This window comes from Bubalus bubalis, chromosome 13 (genome assembly GCF_019923935.1).
Source record: "Bubalus bubalis isolate 160015118507 breed Murrah chromosome 13, NDDB_SH_1, whole genome shotgun sequence".
NCBI lineage: Eukaryota > Metazoa > Chordata > Mammalia > Artiodactyla > Bovidae > Bubalus > Bubalus bubalis.
In genome coordinates, this window is record NC_059169.1 from 72,740,984 (window position 1) to 72,756,677 (window position 15,694).

The following is a 15,694-nucleotide window of genomic DNA, read 5'->3' on the forward strand; positions in this document are numbered from 1 at the left end:
TGTTAAGTCATAAAAGGAAGGATATTTGCACTGTGCATATTCTGTCCACTTAGGGCACTGTCAGCTGGCCATGCACATCTTATTGCACGTGTAAGCAATGGACAAAGATCTTGAAGACATCTCAGCCACACAAAGGATTCCATTTTGAAGAAAAAAAAAAGCGCATTTTATAAAATATTGAAGCCATTCATATTATACAGCCAACTGCAAGAAAATACTGAAAATTAGTATCAAAAGAAATATTTTAATTCTGAAAAAAAATCTTTCAAAACAAGGATTACAGAGTTTCATATTGCCATATATACATGTAAAAAAAAAATATTTCAGGACCCTGCATTCTCAATGCCCATCAAGGTGCAGCCATCTGAATTCCTATTTCTATCATCAACCTTTGACTGTGGCTAACATTGAATACGCTCTTTGTTCAAAGTGTTTTCTTTTTTTTTTTTTTTTACATTGTTATGCTATTTGACAAAACAGGTATTTGTGCAGTACAGGAAAACATTAAAATATATTTTCAATTAGGTTAAAGTGCACAGTACATTTGACAGGAAGTAACTGCTAGCTGCCAATCCAAACGACTGTTTTCAGCATCCCCTCCCCCCTTGCCCAGACGGGCGGGCAGCCCTGGCATTGGCTGATGTAAGTCTGTGTTCAACGCATACTGTCCTCCTAGTCTCTTTGTGTTCACATCTGTCTTACAACTTGTGGCTGCTGCTGCTCTAAAAACTCAACAATGGCTTTTCACAGAGGCAAAGATGCAGTCAGCATTCACAAGACTTGGAAAGACGAATTCCTGGGAAATCTGTACCTGCAGGGTGAGTGCACACGCTTGTAACTGCCTAAAATAGGCTGTGTGTCTGTGAAGTCTTACGTGACTCCCTCAGACCAACACGGATCCCTCTCCTTTGCTGGGTTTTCTCAAGTCGTTGTTTTGTTTGAACTTGCTCCCTCCTGGGCCCTTCAGGCTCACAAATACTACTTACTTCACCTTCTCCTGTGCCCACCTTGGCGTGGCATCCATCTGCCCCACCAATTCACTGACTCACTTCTGCGGTTTCACACCAGGCATCGTGAGTCTTACAGTGTTTTATGGGCTACTTTGAAAGCCACCAGCTAAGCTGCAATAAAATAAGCACGTCTACATCTCGGAATTGTTGCCTCTTTTAAAACAGGCAGCTGTGGAAAGTGCTGGTTTCCTGACCTAGGTCCTGTATCTCAAGTTATTTCTTGATCACTTTTCAATGAAGCTGCCCTTAAAAAACTTTTTGGTTACAGAATCATCTTTTTCTCCTCTCCACTCTCCTACACCACTTCCTTATTACCTACCTTTGGCGCTAGTCTTTTACCCAGGTTACAGTGCAAAATTACATGACAAGACACATGAGGCCAACACTCGTTACTTCTTTGTGTTAAAACGTGAATGTTTTGTGCATAGCAAAATAAGTATGAACCCAAAAAAGAACTGTTCACATTTTTATATTCAAGTTTAATATGTCTTTTTTTTCCATCACAGCTATTTACAAATAACTTTGGGGTGCTCTCTCGATTTCAGTCAGTTCATTATATCAAGGGACAACAGGGCTGCTGGAATGTAGGAAGCTGGATGGAATGCAGAAATATAAATAAGACCAATGTTCCATAAACCAAAGTGTAAATAATGGCTCCCCAGAAAAGAGTTTTTGCCACAGAAGCACCTGTTTTTTTTTTTTTGCTTAAATTTTTTTTTTGAATCATATACATCAGAAAACATGACTATGGACCTAGAACTACTTGCACACCAAAGAGGATAGAAAATAACTCAATATTTATAATATTAAAATAAAGTGTTTAACCACAAAAAAGCAGTAATAAAATAGTTTCCTAGTTTACAATTTGCATCCAAAGGATGAATAACAACTCACTAATAAATAATATTTATATAAATATTTTGTATGTCGAAAATAGTTTTTTTTTTTAAAGGCAATGGTCTCAAGAAACTTCTTGAAAAATTTGGTGGCGAAAAACCTGATTGAGTGTCATTCCCTCCACCCCCCCTCCCCCACGAAATATTACAATGTGTTTGGTTTTAATAAAAACAAATGCATCTTGCCGCAAAACGGTTGTGCTTGGTGTTTTGGTAATGGCAGTGGGTGAGCATGGAAGGGATGAAGGAGGCTGTAGAAGGCATTGATGTGCTGCTCCGTTCTTCACAACCAGCTCCCTCATGGGTTTTAGGTAATTACTTGTCTCACCTTAATGTCGGAGTCAGTTACGAAAGGTAGGAAATCTTCTCTCATGTCCTTCCGTCAATTCAACTCGAGTTGGGGAACTGACGAGCAGGGAGTGGGAGGGTGGAGGGGACAGGTGCTGAGAGCAGAGTCCAGGGTCTCTGACCAGAAAAGCGTCTGAGCCGACCCAAAGAGAGGAGTTGGTCTCATGTGAACAGAGCCTTCGTTACAGTTACATCTAGCAATGCTTGAACAGTAATGCCCACTTTGACCAGGCCTTTCTCTTCAAGGATGTGATGGGGTAGACACAGTTTTTCCTAAAAGGAAGAAGAACAAAGCATTGATTTTTAGATGACTAGATTCTAATGATAAAACCTCGAGACACCACTGATAGGAGTTAAGTCGAGCTCTGTTGTCTGCCTATTTGATCACCTCAGACTGTGCTCTCTCCCTAGCTTTCAACCATTACAAAGACCTGTTCTGTGTTGGCAAAGAAAACAATGATTTTTTCCACAGTGAGGGTTGCTCTAGAAAGACTTCCAGTCATCCTGAAATGTGCAAAAGATCTAAACATTAAAAAAAAATCCTTGACACTAAATAACTGAGCTACATACAGTTGGAAACCACCCACCAGGAACATATTAGCTTATATTCTTACAAAGCAAAGTTGCAGACAGCCTCTCACACATTTTAAGAGAACTTGAATACTCATTTATACAGACCACACAAGGTTCTACTGACCATAAACCTTTACAAATCTTTTTTTAAACTGGCCATTAATCTTGAGTTAGTTCATTTTATTTCCCATGATCTCTGGAATGGAGGCATCTTTTCTCACAGTTTGCAAACAGCCTTATAAATAAGTAATGTTAACAACAGCCTTTAATAGCCTCCTTTTCAAGACTCTTTTATAAAACTATCAAAGACATAAAATGTTCTGCTACTTTCTCGCGCTGTATTTTTGCTCTTGGGAAATGTCCAGCACATACTATTCAAGAAAGATAATCAAGGCGACTCACTCCCTGTGTGTGGCACCCTGCATGCTCAACTGACGGTTTACAAAAGAGCAAAGACAAAATAATTTTACACTTCTGTTGTTTGACCCTGGGCTAATACCATACAAGGGAATCTCCTTCCAGAGACTGTCTGCTTGACGGGGAAATGACTCCACAGCAAACTCTCCCTCTCGTGTACCCGAAGATGGTGTGCTCTCCACAGTCCAGTAACCACTTTTTTCCCCAAACTGGAGTATCATTGCATTACAGTGTCGTGTTAGTTTCTGCTGTACAACAGAGTGAATCTGCTGTATGTCTGTGTATATAGCACCTCCCTCCCACCCTCTAGGTCACCAGAGAGCACCAAGCTGAGCTCTTTGTGCTATACGACAGACTCTTACTCGCTATTTTACACATGGTAGTGTTTATACGTCAACCCTAATCTCCCAATTCATCCCACTCTTCCCTTCCACGCAGTGTCCACATGTCCCTTCTCTGTGTCTATATCTCTATTCCTGCCCTGCAATTAATAGGTTCATCTGTACCACTTTTCTGTATTTCACATATATGCATTAATATATGCATATTATTGTTTTTTTCCTTTCTCAGTGGCCACCGTTTTTAAGATGAGTTGAGATGAAAGCTGCATTAAGCCCCAGGTGGTGGACGCAGTGTTTAACTTGAAGCCAACTGGGGTCACTGGTCAGAACTGCTTCCTTTCACGTGACTCTTGCTGGAGGAACCAGATCTTCCTATTGCCTCAGTGCAGGAATCTCCGTAAGTTATCCCAAGTACAGGCATTCTGCTCTTAAAAAGATCTTTAAAAGACACGTGCAAGAACCTGTTCCACAACCTCGAAATGTCTGTAGATTCTAATCTCGCAGTCTTAGCATCCCCCATCCCTCCCACTTCCCCAACTTATAGTAAACTTCAGAGTGTTTCAAACTCTGACTCTGGGCCTTAAGTAATGGCCATTCGTCAATATAAAACAGCTGATTCTTTTCAACACAATTTGAACAGTTATTTCAAGTGGCTGCTGCTGCTGCTGCTAAGGCACTTCAGTCGTGTCCAACTCTGTGTGACCCCATAGACGGCAGCCCACCAGGCTCCCCCAGCCCTGGGATTCTCAAGGCAAGAACACTGGAGTGGGGTGCCACTTCCTTCTCCAATGCACGAAAGTGAAAAGTGAAAGGGAAGTCGCTCAGTCGCAACCCCATGGACTGCAGCCCACTAGGCTCCGTCCATGGGATTTTCCAGGCAAGAGTACTGGAGTAGGGTGCCATCGCTCTCTCCGTTTCAAGTGGCTGATGTGTATCAAACAGGATTATCTTGTCATCAATGGTGTGTTCGGTGGAGAGGCAAGCTTATGCTGCTCGCCAACTTAGTAGCCAAATGTCAACTTGAGAAAGAACAGGAGGTTCCGTCCAGGTTATGAATGGGGCCCTAGGCCACAGCGGCTTCCTCCTCGTGCCACAGCCTGAGGTCAGTGTGTACCCAACACCTGTTTGCCATGGCTTGTGAATCTCACTTCATTGCTAAGACTAATACCACAGGGACAGGAATGTATTTTCCTCATTCTTATGGTTTCCACAGAATCCAAGTAGGAAATTATAAATGCCTACTAATTATGATTAAGCACCTGGTGCAAGGAATTCCTTGGGGGAAAAAAAGAAATCTTCACTTTATACCAGATGCCAAGAACAATTTGAGATGAACTGAAGAGTTAAAAAGAAAATCCCCAAACACTCCTTCCAATCAAATATAGGTATGTATTTAATATTTTCTCTGAAAAACAGATGGGGATGAAAATGTGATATCAGAATCACAAAAGATAAAAACAATTGATCACCTGAAAGTGTAAAGCTCCTGTGTATCAAAAAACACTCAATTTAAAGATAAACAACAAACTAAAAAAAAATCAGCTGTATCAAATTACAAAGGGATTATATTGACACATAAGCTCAACAAATCATTGCAAAAAAAACCACTAAGAAATCAATAGAGCTCTGAGGAAGGAACATGAATAGAAGTTTAAAAACGAGGGATTTGCCCAAGGCATTTTGAACAAGATATTCTGCATCTTGACCTCAGCGTTCACCTGTGTGTAGCAGCAGATGTTCTTGAATTCTACAACTAATAGGTGGACAAAGCCTAACCTCTGTGTGCAACATGGCTTCGACGGGGCTATCCTGAGTCCTGCTTGAGGGTTATGTGTCCAGCAGTGACCGCCCGGTCCCACTGATGAGTGATGGCTCCAGTGGTCTGCAGAGCTGAGTTTCCAAGACAGAAGTCATGCTGGGGAAGGGCTGGGGCTCCAGGGGACAGGACGGCAAGATATGAGGCCTTGGCTGCCTGCTGATAGGACACTGGGGTTGCCACACACCGAGTGAGCTCAAAGTCCTCCCACAGAGCTCCAGATTCTCCCTTCCACCCTTGCAGCTGGTGACAAGGAGCAAACAGCATATATAAAAGGTACCCCTTGCATCCTTTCAGGCTTTCTCTTTGCATTTAGATTTCCTAAGAATCCCCGAGGTGCCCTCAGATTACATTATGGGGTTGGAGGTACCTAGGAAGACAAGCATCAGATCATAGAAACCTTATAAAAACAATCAGAAGTTGTAGTTATTCTAGTACAGGACTAGGAGGACATCTCTGATGGGAATTACAACCCGAGGTGCTGGTTGACAGGACGAGTCTGCCAGAAATACGGAGGTGCTTCAGGGGTGGCCAGAGGCCATTTCTGTCACGCGAGTCCTGTCATTGCATATCCCACAGGGAGGGAATCCCTATAGAAGTTGTGATGGGAAGGAACTGCTGTGAATTTATAGCTGGATGGGAAATGATTTCACCTCACCTGTGTAATAAACTTAAAAGAGAGAGGTGAACATTTACACTGGGTTTAAATGCACAAAAATCTTGTTAGAGATGAGTGGCTTCCATTGAGAATGTAGTAGCAGACTGCTCTCCTTTGCTGTTTCTTTTTAAAGCACAGAGCAGAATCATAAAGTAGTATCCTGCATACAAAAACTCTGAAGAACTCGTCCTATCCTTTGCATTGTTTCTCCGATCGTGAAACAATTATTCACTCTTATCCCTACACCCATCCCTCTTCTGAGCCACAACAAGTAGGGCTGAAAAAGGCAGGTGAGCCATAAAGATTCAACTCCAACTCTGCAAGCCTTCTGGGGTACCTCCTATAGGTCTGGTCCCAATGCTATAGATTTACGTTGCTTTTTTTCCTTTCTTCTTTTTGACAACTCTGCGAGGTACTGGGTTTTTCTGTAACATCATATGGGAAAACCTGAATGAACTTTTTGGCCAATCCAATAAACAGAATACTCTGTTTTAGAGAGGAGAAAACGGAGATGTAGAGAGCTTAACTTCGCTACAGTCACACAGTAGGTAAAGTAGGATTTGAACTTGTGTCTCATCTTATAGCAGCAGCCCCTTCCACGACATCATGCTGCTTCCCGCGAGGTCCTTGACTGAGAAATGAGTACGTTCCTTCCGTGTCCAGAAGACAGGAAACGGCCCCTGGCCCCTTGGAGTTCTCTCTAGGTAAGTCCCACCAAATTCAGCATCAGGTGGGCATGAGAGAACCCTCAACACAGGAAAGGCGTTAGGCTCTGCTGGTTAGCTCACTTAGTTTCCTTTGTAGTGAGGGACAGACGTCTTGTTCTCGCAGAAAATGCCTTGTGGGAGCAGGCGGATCACTGTCCCTGCCTGACTCTCCTCTTTCTCTAGTTTCTTATGCTCCCCAAGAAGCACGCTGCCCCTGCCAGGCCACCCACTAGACAAAATGAAGTCACCCAGGCAGCACATTTCATGTGGTTCAGTCTGTTGTCTAAAATGCAAAGTCCTGGCACTAAGCTGATTGAACCTTGAAACTGTCTGCATGGGAAAGAGAACTTCAGTTCCTGCTCTGCCACATGAGAACTCAGGGGCTGCTTCCTCCGACACGAAATACAGATCATGTCAACTGCTTCTAGACCAGGAGAATTTGTCAAATCTTCATTTGGTTCTCTGTTTTCCAGCCCAGCTACTGTCTAGAATATTTGTTTTCTATACCTATCTACCCCTTCTCTCACCCTTCTAAACAATACCCCCTTCACCTGGCTATTCCTACACATCTTTAAGGCTTCAGTGTAAACATCATGGTTCTAGAAAGGCTTCAAAGACCACACACTCTCATGAGGGTCAGTCCTGATTGTCCATGTGTTTCACACAGAGAATCTTGTAGCTGACCTATCACAGAAACTTATCCATTGAACTCTTTAATTGTCCACTAAGTCAGCTATATAAGATCCAAAAACCTGTAAGCCAGTCCAGCCCGTGGTCTGTTTTTGTAAATAAAGTCTTATTGAGACACATTTATGAGTCATCTGTGGCAGCTTTCATACTATAGCAGCTGAGCGAGGGAGTCCTAAAGGTAGGTTTTAGACCACAGAGCCTAAAATATTCACTGGCATTTTATAGAAAAAGTTTGCCAACTCCTAGTCTAGAATGTAAGTTTTTTTGAAGACAAAGTCATGTGTCATGGTCACCCTTTTTATTGCCAAGGTGGGGTGCTGCACAAACAATTTTCATTCAATATTTGAAGAATGAATGAATGAACACAATCATAAACAAAATCCAGGGGAAAAGCCACAGAACTGGATCCTGATAGTCTTAAGGAAAAAAGCATACATTCTATATACCTGATTATTTATTGAGAACTAATTTCAAAATCTGAAGCCGAATTTTAAAAGCCTAACCTCCTGGGACTTCCCTGGTAGTCAGTCCAGTGGTTAATATTTCACTTTTCAATACAGGGAGTGTGAGTTTGATCCCTGGTGGGGGACCTAAGATCCCACATGCCACGTGGCCCAAAAACCCAAACATAAAACAGAAATAGTATTGCACAAATTCAATACATGTTTTAAAAAACTTAAATCTCCTGAAATAAAATCCCATTAAAATATTTTTCACCTAATCCAGAACCATTTTCAAAATCATAAAATTTTAATTTACTGTCCATTATATTTACCCTGTAGGTAAAACATCCTTTTTCCTTATGATAGAGACCAGCATGGAATTTAGAGACATAACTCTAGCCACCGTACACTAAATTTAATTTCTTACTCACAAATAATTGGCCTTTATTTGTGAGTGCCTTTACTTATCTACTCGGTGATGAAAATCCCACTCAGTGGTCTTGTTTTTGAGTTCCGTGGGGTCCTTTCATCAGCACCGCTTTTAAGTGTTTCTCCCCAAGGGCAGTGAGCTACCTAGGAACCACAAATCCATAAGTAGAACGAACTAAGAGAACTCAGTGTCACAGATTTTGGAAATCCCGACACTGAGTGGCAAGTTGCCACCGACTGAAGAACTGGAGAAAGAGAAGTTTCTATTTCAAATAGATCTTTCTATTTCAAAAAGAATGTGTAAATAAATACTTGATCATTTTTATCAGGTATTAGAAGGAAATAACTAAAAAAAAAAGTCTTTCTTGTGAAAGGAAGATTTAGTATGCATATATAAATCACAACTAAATCCCCAACCACCTCTCAGATATCAAGTGGGTTGACCAAGTATCCCTAGTTACATGGCAGTGGCAGGCACCATGCTAGCACATGAGCTGGGTGCGTGGGTACCTGGGGGAGGAATCACGGGGAGGTTTAATAATATTCTGGATAGAAATGAACAGTAATGGGCAAGAGAGTTCATTCCAAGTTTTGCCTAAAGGGCTAAATTAATTGTGTTCTGCTTGGAGGAGCAGCACATTAGGGTACAGATGCATTAATGACACAAGAAATAAAAGTGGATCCAAAAAACTACTTCGGAAGCCAGAACTGAAATAGGAAGGCAGCCAAAGAATGATGTCAGGTCAGCGTTGAAAGTTAAATCTGTTCTCGTGGCATTGTGCTAGTTAGTTTTTATTGACAGCATTGTCTTTCAGATGGCCACACAGTAAGTCATTTCTCTTCTTCTTCTGTGCCCCCATCCTAATTAAGAAGAAAAAAACCAAATAGCTATGACCATGGAAGGGAAGTCTCAATGCACTGCAGAGCTGGACATAAGTGCTTGAGTGTAATTCTGGGGGTGCACAAATTTATGTATTGATGGGCTGATAAAAAACTTGGATTTATCACCCAAAATGTGTTTATTAACAACTTATGGCTCATGGTGCTCGTTAGACATTGTACAAAGGGATTTTATTGTTACAAGTTAATGAGTACAAGACAGCACCCAAGGCAATTCAGTACATCTGCAGGTTACTTATTACACAACCGATGTGAATTAGACAACTTCCACACACCCCGTATTTCACCAATCAACACAAATCAGGAGGGAAAAGCTCAGTTAACTCAAGATATTACCATGTAAAGACTGTCTCCTGTTAGAAAATCTGATATGATTTACCAACAAAGCATCTTTATAAAACATATTCTTCTAACTATGTAAGTTTTCCACATTCTCAAGTTCCCCTAGATTCATGGAAATGTTCAGAAAAATAAAATTATCTTCTTAGTAGCCATCTATAAATACTGCTTCCATCTGAGTAAATTAGAAATTTATCTTGAGGAAGTGAACTCCATTCTCCCCCTCCACCCAACCTAAGAAAAGATATTTGGCAGCCGGACGTAAATCGAACTGGGGAGTCTGTCTTCACCTTGGAGTAGGGCCTTCTCGTATTATAAAATGACATCCCCAAACCAGGAATATCTTGGTCTAGATAAGATCACAATGTCCTTTTCTTTAATTATAAACTGATAACATTCTTCTGAAAGCAGATATAATAATTAACATATAATCCTTTAAGTTTATTAAATATAGAAGTAGCTTGCTAATGTCACTGGAAATCAAAGGCTAAGTGGAAATTTCAAGTCACTGGAGAAACTACATTCTTCTAAAATAAAAGCAATCTCATTGGCTCCTACCATAGTAACCCAAGCCCCAGGACCAAGAATGTTCCATGACTCATGGCTTTATTTGGAAATAAACACTGTCAAATCCATCACATTCTAGACTTGAAGTTACGATGTGATGTAACAAAAAAAAAAAAAAAAAAAAAAAAAGGCAAAATGACCCATTATATTATTTAAAAATAGAAATCCCTTCTGGAAAATCCTTTCTAAGAGCCTCAGAGTAGACCAAACAAGGAAATAAGAAGTAAAAATATACAGAAAGAGTGGTGTGCAGTGGATCCTCCAGGGGGCGCTCTGACAGTGTGAGCCCCTTTCTCCCCATCGACCCTTCAGCCCAGCTCTCATGCAGCAGGGCAGAGGGTCACCCTCCCTGATGCCCTTCACAGCTCCCGCTGCAGGAAGCAGGGAGGAAGCCAAATGGACAGCCAGCAAAGCAGTCATTTTCCAGATGGTAATTTTCAACTTGGTCAACAGTGGTTATTATTAAAGACCAAATTGGACCCCAAATGCTTGCTTTCTGTCTTCTTGGCAAGGTGGCCCCTCTACAGTTCAACTGCCCAATCCTGAATTAGGATTCAACTTCAATACTGACCCAATAGCAAGATTTTCATACGCTAAATCCCCTTTGCTCCTGTTCTGGAAACTTCTGCTCTACCCAGGGCAGCAAAGCTCACTGGGAGAGAGAAGAGGCCCCGCATAGCACTGCTGCTGGCCCTACGTGGACGAGGAAACACGAGGTGTGTGTACACCTAGTCCTCACTGTTTCTCAGCAAGTGAAATTATTTAATGGGAACCGCAATCTATAAAGTTCGTGCTTCTGGAAAACCTGATGTATAAACGTTCAGCTTCAAAACTTGAGAGATTACTGAAGAGATGACAGGGATGGAAGTTTGCAAGGCAAAGGCTCAGAGGGAAGAAGGACCCTGTCACAGAGCAGGGGACAGACCAGCGCATAAGGATGCACATGCAGGCATTACGGAGGCAGAGCGTTCCAGCTGTAAGTGATATAGATCAGCACTATAAAGAGAATATGGACAAGACAGAAGCTTATAAGGTCCCTGGAGCGGAGGGCAGAAGTTGGTTGTGGGGGTTTCTCCCCAACTGCCAGCAGAGTGTCAACAGTCTTTCGAATGTGACGAAAATCCAACTGCAGGATGTCATACGGAGAGCAGAGGTCAGCCTATTCCGGGGGCAGCCATCAGGACAGAAAGAGACAGTGCATACAATTAAAAATACACAGAACAATGGCTGGAGAGAAGCACACATTTTTACTTACTAGCAAATGGCAAGAGTAACCCCTTATTTCAAGCAGGTAAAAACCGTTTCACCAAAGTTTCGTGTTTTTTTTTAAATTAATTACAAAAGAAAAGCAGCATACCCAAGGACAAAGAGGACAAAGAAATTCTTTACCCCCAATCTTGCTAGTGAGGAATAGAATGTTCTGTAATTTTTATGTCATTCTGGTATTCAAAGAGTTTTAATATTCAAGTGTTCTCATATGTCAACAATGGCATTAAAATAAGAGCTTTTCACCTGGGACACATTTAGGTCTTCACCTTACTAAAGGGAAAAATATAAACTTTAAAATTTAAGCCATTATCCTGGTCTATGAAGACTGAATATAAAGTATTTCTCTCTGAAAGGTAATGAATGCACCTAATTTGTTTTTCTTTTAGAATTTTGATAAACTCTGGGCATTGCTAGGTCTAATTATATCCCTACATGTGCCCCAAAAGTACATTAAATTTCACATTTTTGCTATTGACATAAACCAAAAGTCTAGCAGAGCTTCTTAGATCTGCAGTTAAATAATAGTACATTCCTGCATAGCATTATTATGTAAATTTCTTCACCTCTAAACAGGTATGGTTCGGGCATGGACCTTCAGGTTTTGTCTATGTGACAGTCACCATGCAAGGAGGCAGAACTCTTCCTTTCTCAACTAAACGCATAAATTAGACGCTGAGTCTTGAGTTGACCTCTGGATGCCTAATGCTCTCAAGAAAAAAATGGTTTTCTGATACCCTGAATTCCTGACCACAGTTTCAACTTAAAAATTATAATTGATATGTCAGTATGAAACCAAAGTTCTGGTTTTGTTTCCAAATTGAAAAAGAAAATATTTGAAAATATTTGTAATATCTTTCATAAATGCAGCTTTATGTCCAAATTAGGCAAAGCATTTAAATATATATATATAATATATATTTTATGATATACTTTGCAACAACATTGCCCTCTGTTTTAGCATCACTGCTAAGCAGAGGCAAATCACAGAGCAACTGAAAGATGATTCTAAAAGACTATGTCTTTCTCATATATTCTGAAGTTAGCTTGATGCCCCCTGGTAAGGAGGCAAACTCAGTGTAAATGGGTTGAATAAGATTATAAACCTCCCAATCTTAATTTATGAAGGTAGAGATACTCTTAACAAAAGACATTTAAGGGAATTAACAAATCGTGTTATATCTATTCAGATCATGCATCTTTTCTCAGTGCATTAGGAGGAATCAAGTGAACACTGCTATTTTCTCAAGAATTAAAACAGCTACTGTGTGTGTGTTACTTGCTCAGTCATGTCTGACTCTTTGCAACCTCATGGACTGTAGCTCGCCAGGCTCCTTTGTCCACGGGATTCTCCAGGCAAGAACACTGGAGTGGGTTGCCATTCCCTACTCCAGGGGATCTTCCTGACCCAGGGATTGAACCCAGGTCTCCCGCATTGCAGGCAGATTCTTTACCATCTGAACCACCAGGCTACTAATAGAATGTATTTCACTAGGATAGTGATGGACTCAAGAATTAACAGATGGGGAAACATCTAGGAGAAGTAGCTTCCTATTGCAATAACAATTTTCTATTGCAACGCTGTGCTTAATCAGTGAACTCTGAACAAAATGAACATAAGACAGAAGGCATATGCATACTGAAATGTGATTGTCACAAAAGTGGTATTTCCATGGGTAAAAGCAGTATATATCTCCAGTATGTATTTCAATACATTTCCCAGAACCCTACGGAAAATGTCTGGTCTGCTTTCCTGCAACTCCATCAAAGAACTCAGATTGTCTATGGTTTCCAGTGTATTTATCCAACAGTACACTTCTCACATGGGTAGGCAACACAGACCATTCTTCTCATTCTGGAAATAATTTTCATGATGCCACAGATTCTGGGTTTTATTTAGATTATGGTGGGTAGGGCTGTTTTTAGCCAGTCCATGGCGGGTGGTTTAAATTAAATCACAATCTCTGAAGAAAAAGGCATGGGTCTAAGATTGGCTGACAGGCAAAAATCATAATGGGTGGAGTACGGGCGCCTCTGCTTCCACCCAAGTCACACAGCTCACAGCCATCAAATCAGCCCCTCAAGGATGCCGTGACGGGAACCAGGGCTGAAATTGCCAGGAGAACCTGGGGGTTTTCTGACCCTTGTGCTTCCCCAATTTCAGTCTTAATAAGAGGGACTTACAGATTATGCTTTTTTTTTCTTATAATTAAAATCAGAAAACACTAAAAGAGAAGGAAATTTAAAGAGGCCAAATTTCACCATGTATTTACAGAGCGCTAGTAATTGTTGCAAGGTGTTTGAAAAACATAATTAATACACTCAGGAGTCCCCAGAGGCAAGTGCAAATACTAATTTCCGTTATAGTGAACAGAAATCACCATTACTAGAGGTTAACTGGTTCTGATACAAGGCAACATGTGTGTGGCTAAAAGTACTATTAAAGATTAACTCAGGTTCCCCCAAATACTACAGATACAAACACATATATACATGGATCTGGCAAAAGGTTTTAGTTTATAGGCATTCTGAGTGTAATAGACTAAATTCTAAGAAATTTAGAATATCCTGTTTATTTACATTTAATTTTAAAGGCAGTATACTTATTAATACAAAGTATTTTGAATCTAAAATATCATAGCACAGGAACATTGATGGTTTTTCTGAAAATTTAAAGTCTTAATTGACAAGGTATTATTTGGCAGAGTGAATTAGAAAGAGGTTTCCAGAGTTTTCCCCCAGATATGAGAACTAATCACTAATTTTATGCACTTAGAGAGTAACTCTAATATTGGTATGATAATTTATCTAGAAATGTAAGCTTTTGGAATAAAATATTTATTTTCAACCATGTACATCTGAAAGGCTGTCAGACCACTGACCAGACTTTGTTCTGCCACCAGGAGACACCCAGTGGGAGAGGATTCTTACATGAACGGTGATAAACACCTACTAACTATTAAGGGATGACTGGTTTTCCAAGCTAGAGATTAGCTCTATTTAATAAATTATGAATTTAAAAACTGATTTTAATATAATCAGGTGTATAATCAGGGACCTGGACCTCTGGTTATCCAATCTCAGAGATAATCAATGCAAATAGAAACATAAATCTTGTAATAATCTCACCACCCCTCAAAAGTGTTTATTAGTTAGGATTTAAATTGACACTAAAGTCATTGATTTGGGGAAGATAAGAGGCATCGGGCTCAAAGAGGCAAAGGAACTCATACCTCCTATTTTAAGATTAAAACAAACAAAAAAGGTAGCTTCAATATATAAAATGTGTTTCAATTAAAAATTTCTGATCAGTTTTATATGTATAGTGTCCTAAACCCTCAAAAATGGGTGTAAAGTAGGAAAGGTTTTACAATTATTTTCAAAAATAATACCTCATATAAAAGTAAAAAAAATACAAATATGAAAGGTACTGACAAGAAGATTCAATCATAATTCCATTTGTATCAACACAGTCATCGTTAGCTTCTCAGTGTATTTTAGGATTTTATTTTTAACTCATCTGGCTGATGCAGAGGATGGACACCAAGTGACTTGCCTCGTGGACATGGAATGAAAACATTCCCCTCCCACAGTCCAGCAAGGACCCCGGCCTCTGTGCTGCCCAGGCAGGCAGAGGCCCTGTACAGTACATGGAGTTGCTGCCCTAATCCTCTTGCCTGTTTCCTCCCTGGAGTTAGTAATGAATAGGAAGGGCTAGGCAGCTAGAAAACGAGGTGCATTTAATTCCAAGTTCCTTCTTCCTCTCAAGAGAACCAGGTCTGTTAAATGAAGGACCTTGGTTCACAAAGAGGTTGGAGGCCAAGGTTTCTCATTTAAATTGGAGAGACAGAGAACAAGGTGTCCATTCTCAAAAGGACCAAGGGTTCCCTCATCAGACAGAAACCTCGGCAACTCCTCTCAGAATAAGACCAGGACAATCCCCTTGGAAAATTTGGTGACTTCTCTCAACAAAGACCAGGGAGTCTCACCTTGGACAGACACCTGACAGAGACCTGTTCTTTCCCAGGAGAGAACAGGGTGTCTCCCCTCAGACTGAGACTTGAGCTATTTCTCTTGGAAAAAGAACAGGGCATCTCCTTTCAGTCAGAGATCTGAGTGTCTTGACCCAGAGAAAGAGTAAGTCTTCTTTGCTCAGAAATGTGAGTGACTTCTCTCAGAAAAAGACCAGGGCTTCGCCTCCCAAACAGAATCCTGAGCAACTTCTCCCAGAGAAAGACTAGGGTGTCTCCACTCTGTTAGAGACCCAAGCACTCCTTCAATTAAAAAACAAAAC

At 40.7% G+C, this 15,694-nt stretch overlaps 1 protein-coding gene across 3 annotated transcripts in view; it reads right to left on the reverse strand.

Moving 5' to 3' along the window:
- Positions 1-224: 224 nt before the first annotated feature.
- The window catches only part of LRCH1 (leucine rich repeats and calponin homology domain containing 1), a 215,914-nt gene continuing 200,444 nt past the window's right edge, over positions 225-15,694 (reverse strand). For 2 of the 3 annotated variants that reach the window (XM_044926806.2, XM_025262999.3), the window contains one exon: positions 225-2,527. In XM_044926806.2, the coding sequence (XP_044782741.2) occupies positions 2,417-2,527 (111 nt within the window). In that variant the 3' untranslated portion in view covers positions 225-2,416. Of the gene's footprint in view, positions 2,528-9,382; positions 11,294-15,694 lie in introns of those variants that run through there. The other variant, XM_025263001.3, reaches the window with a different exon arrangement.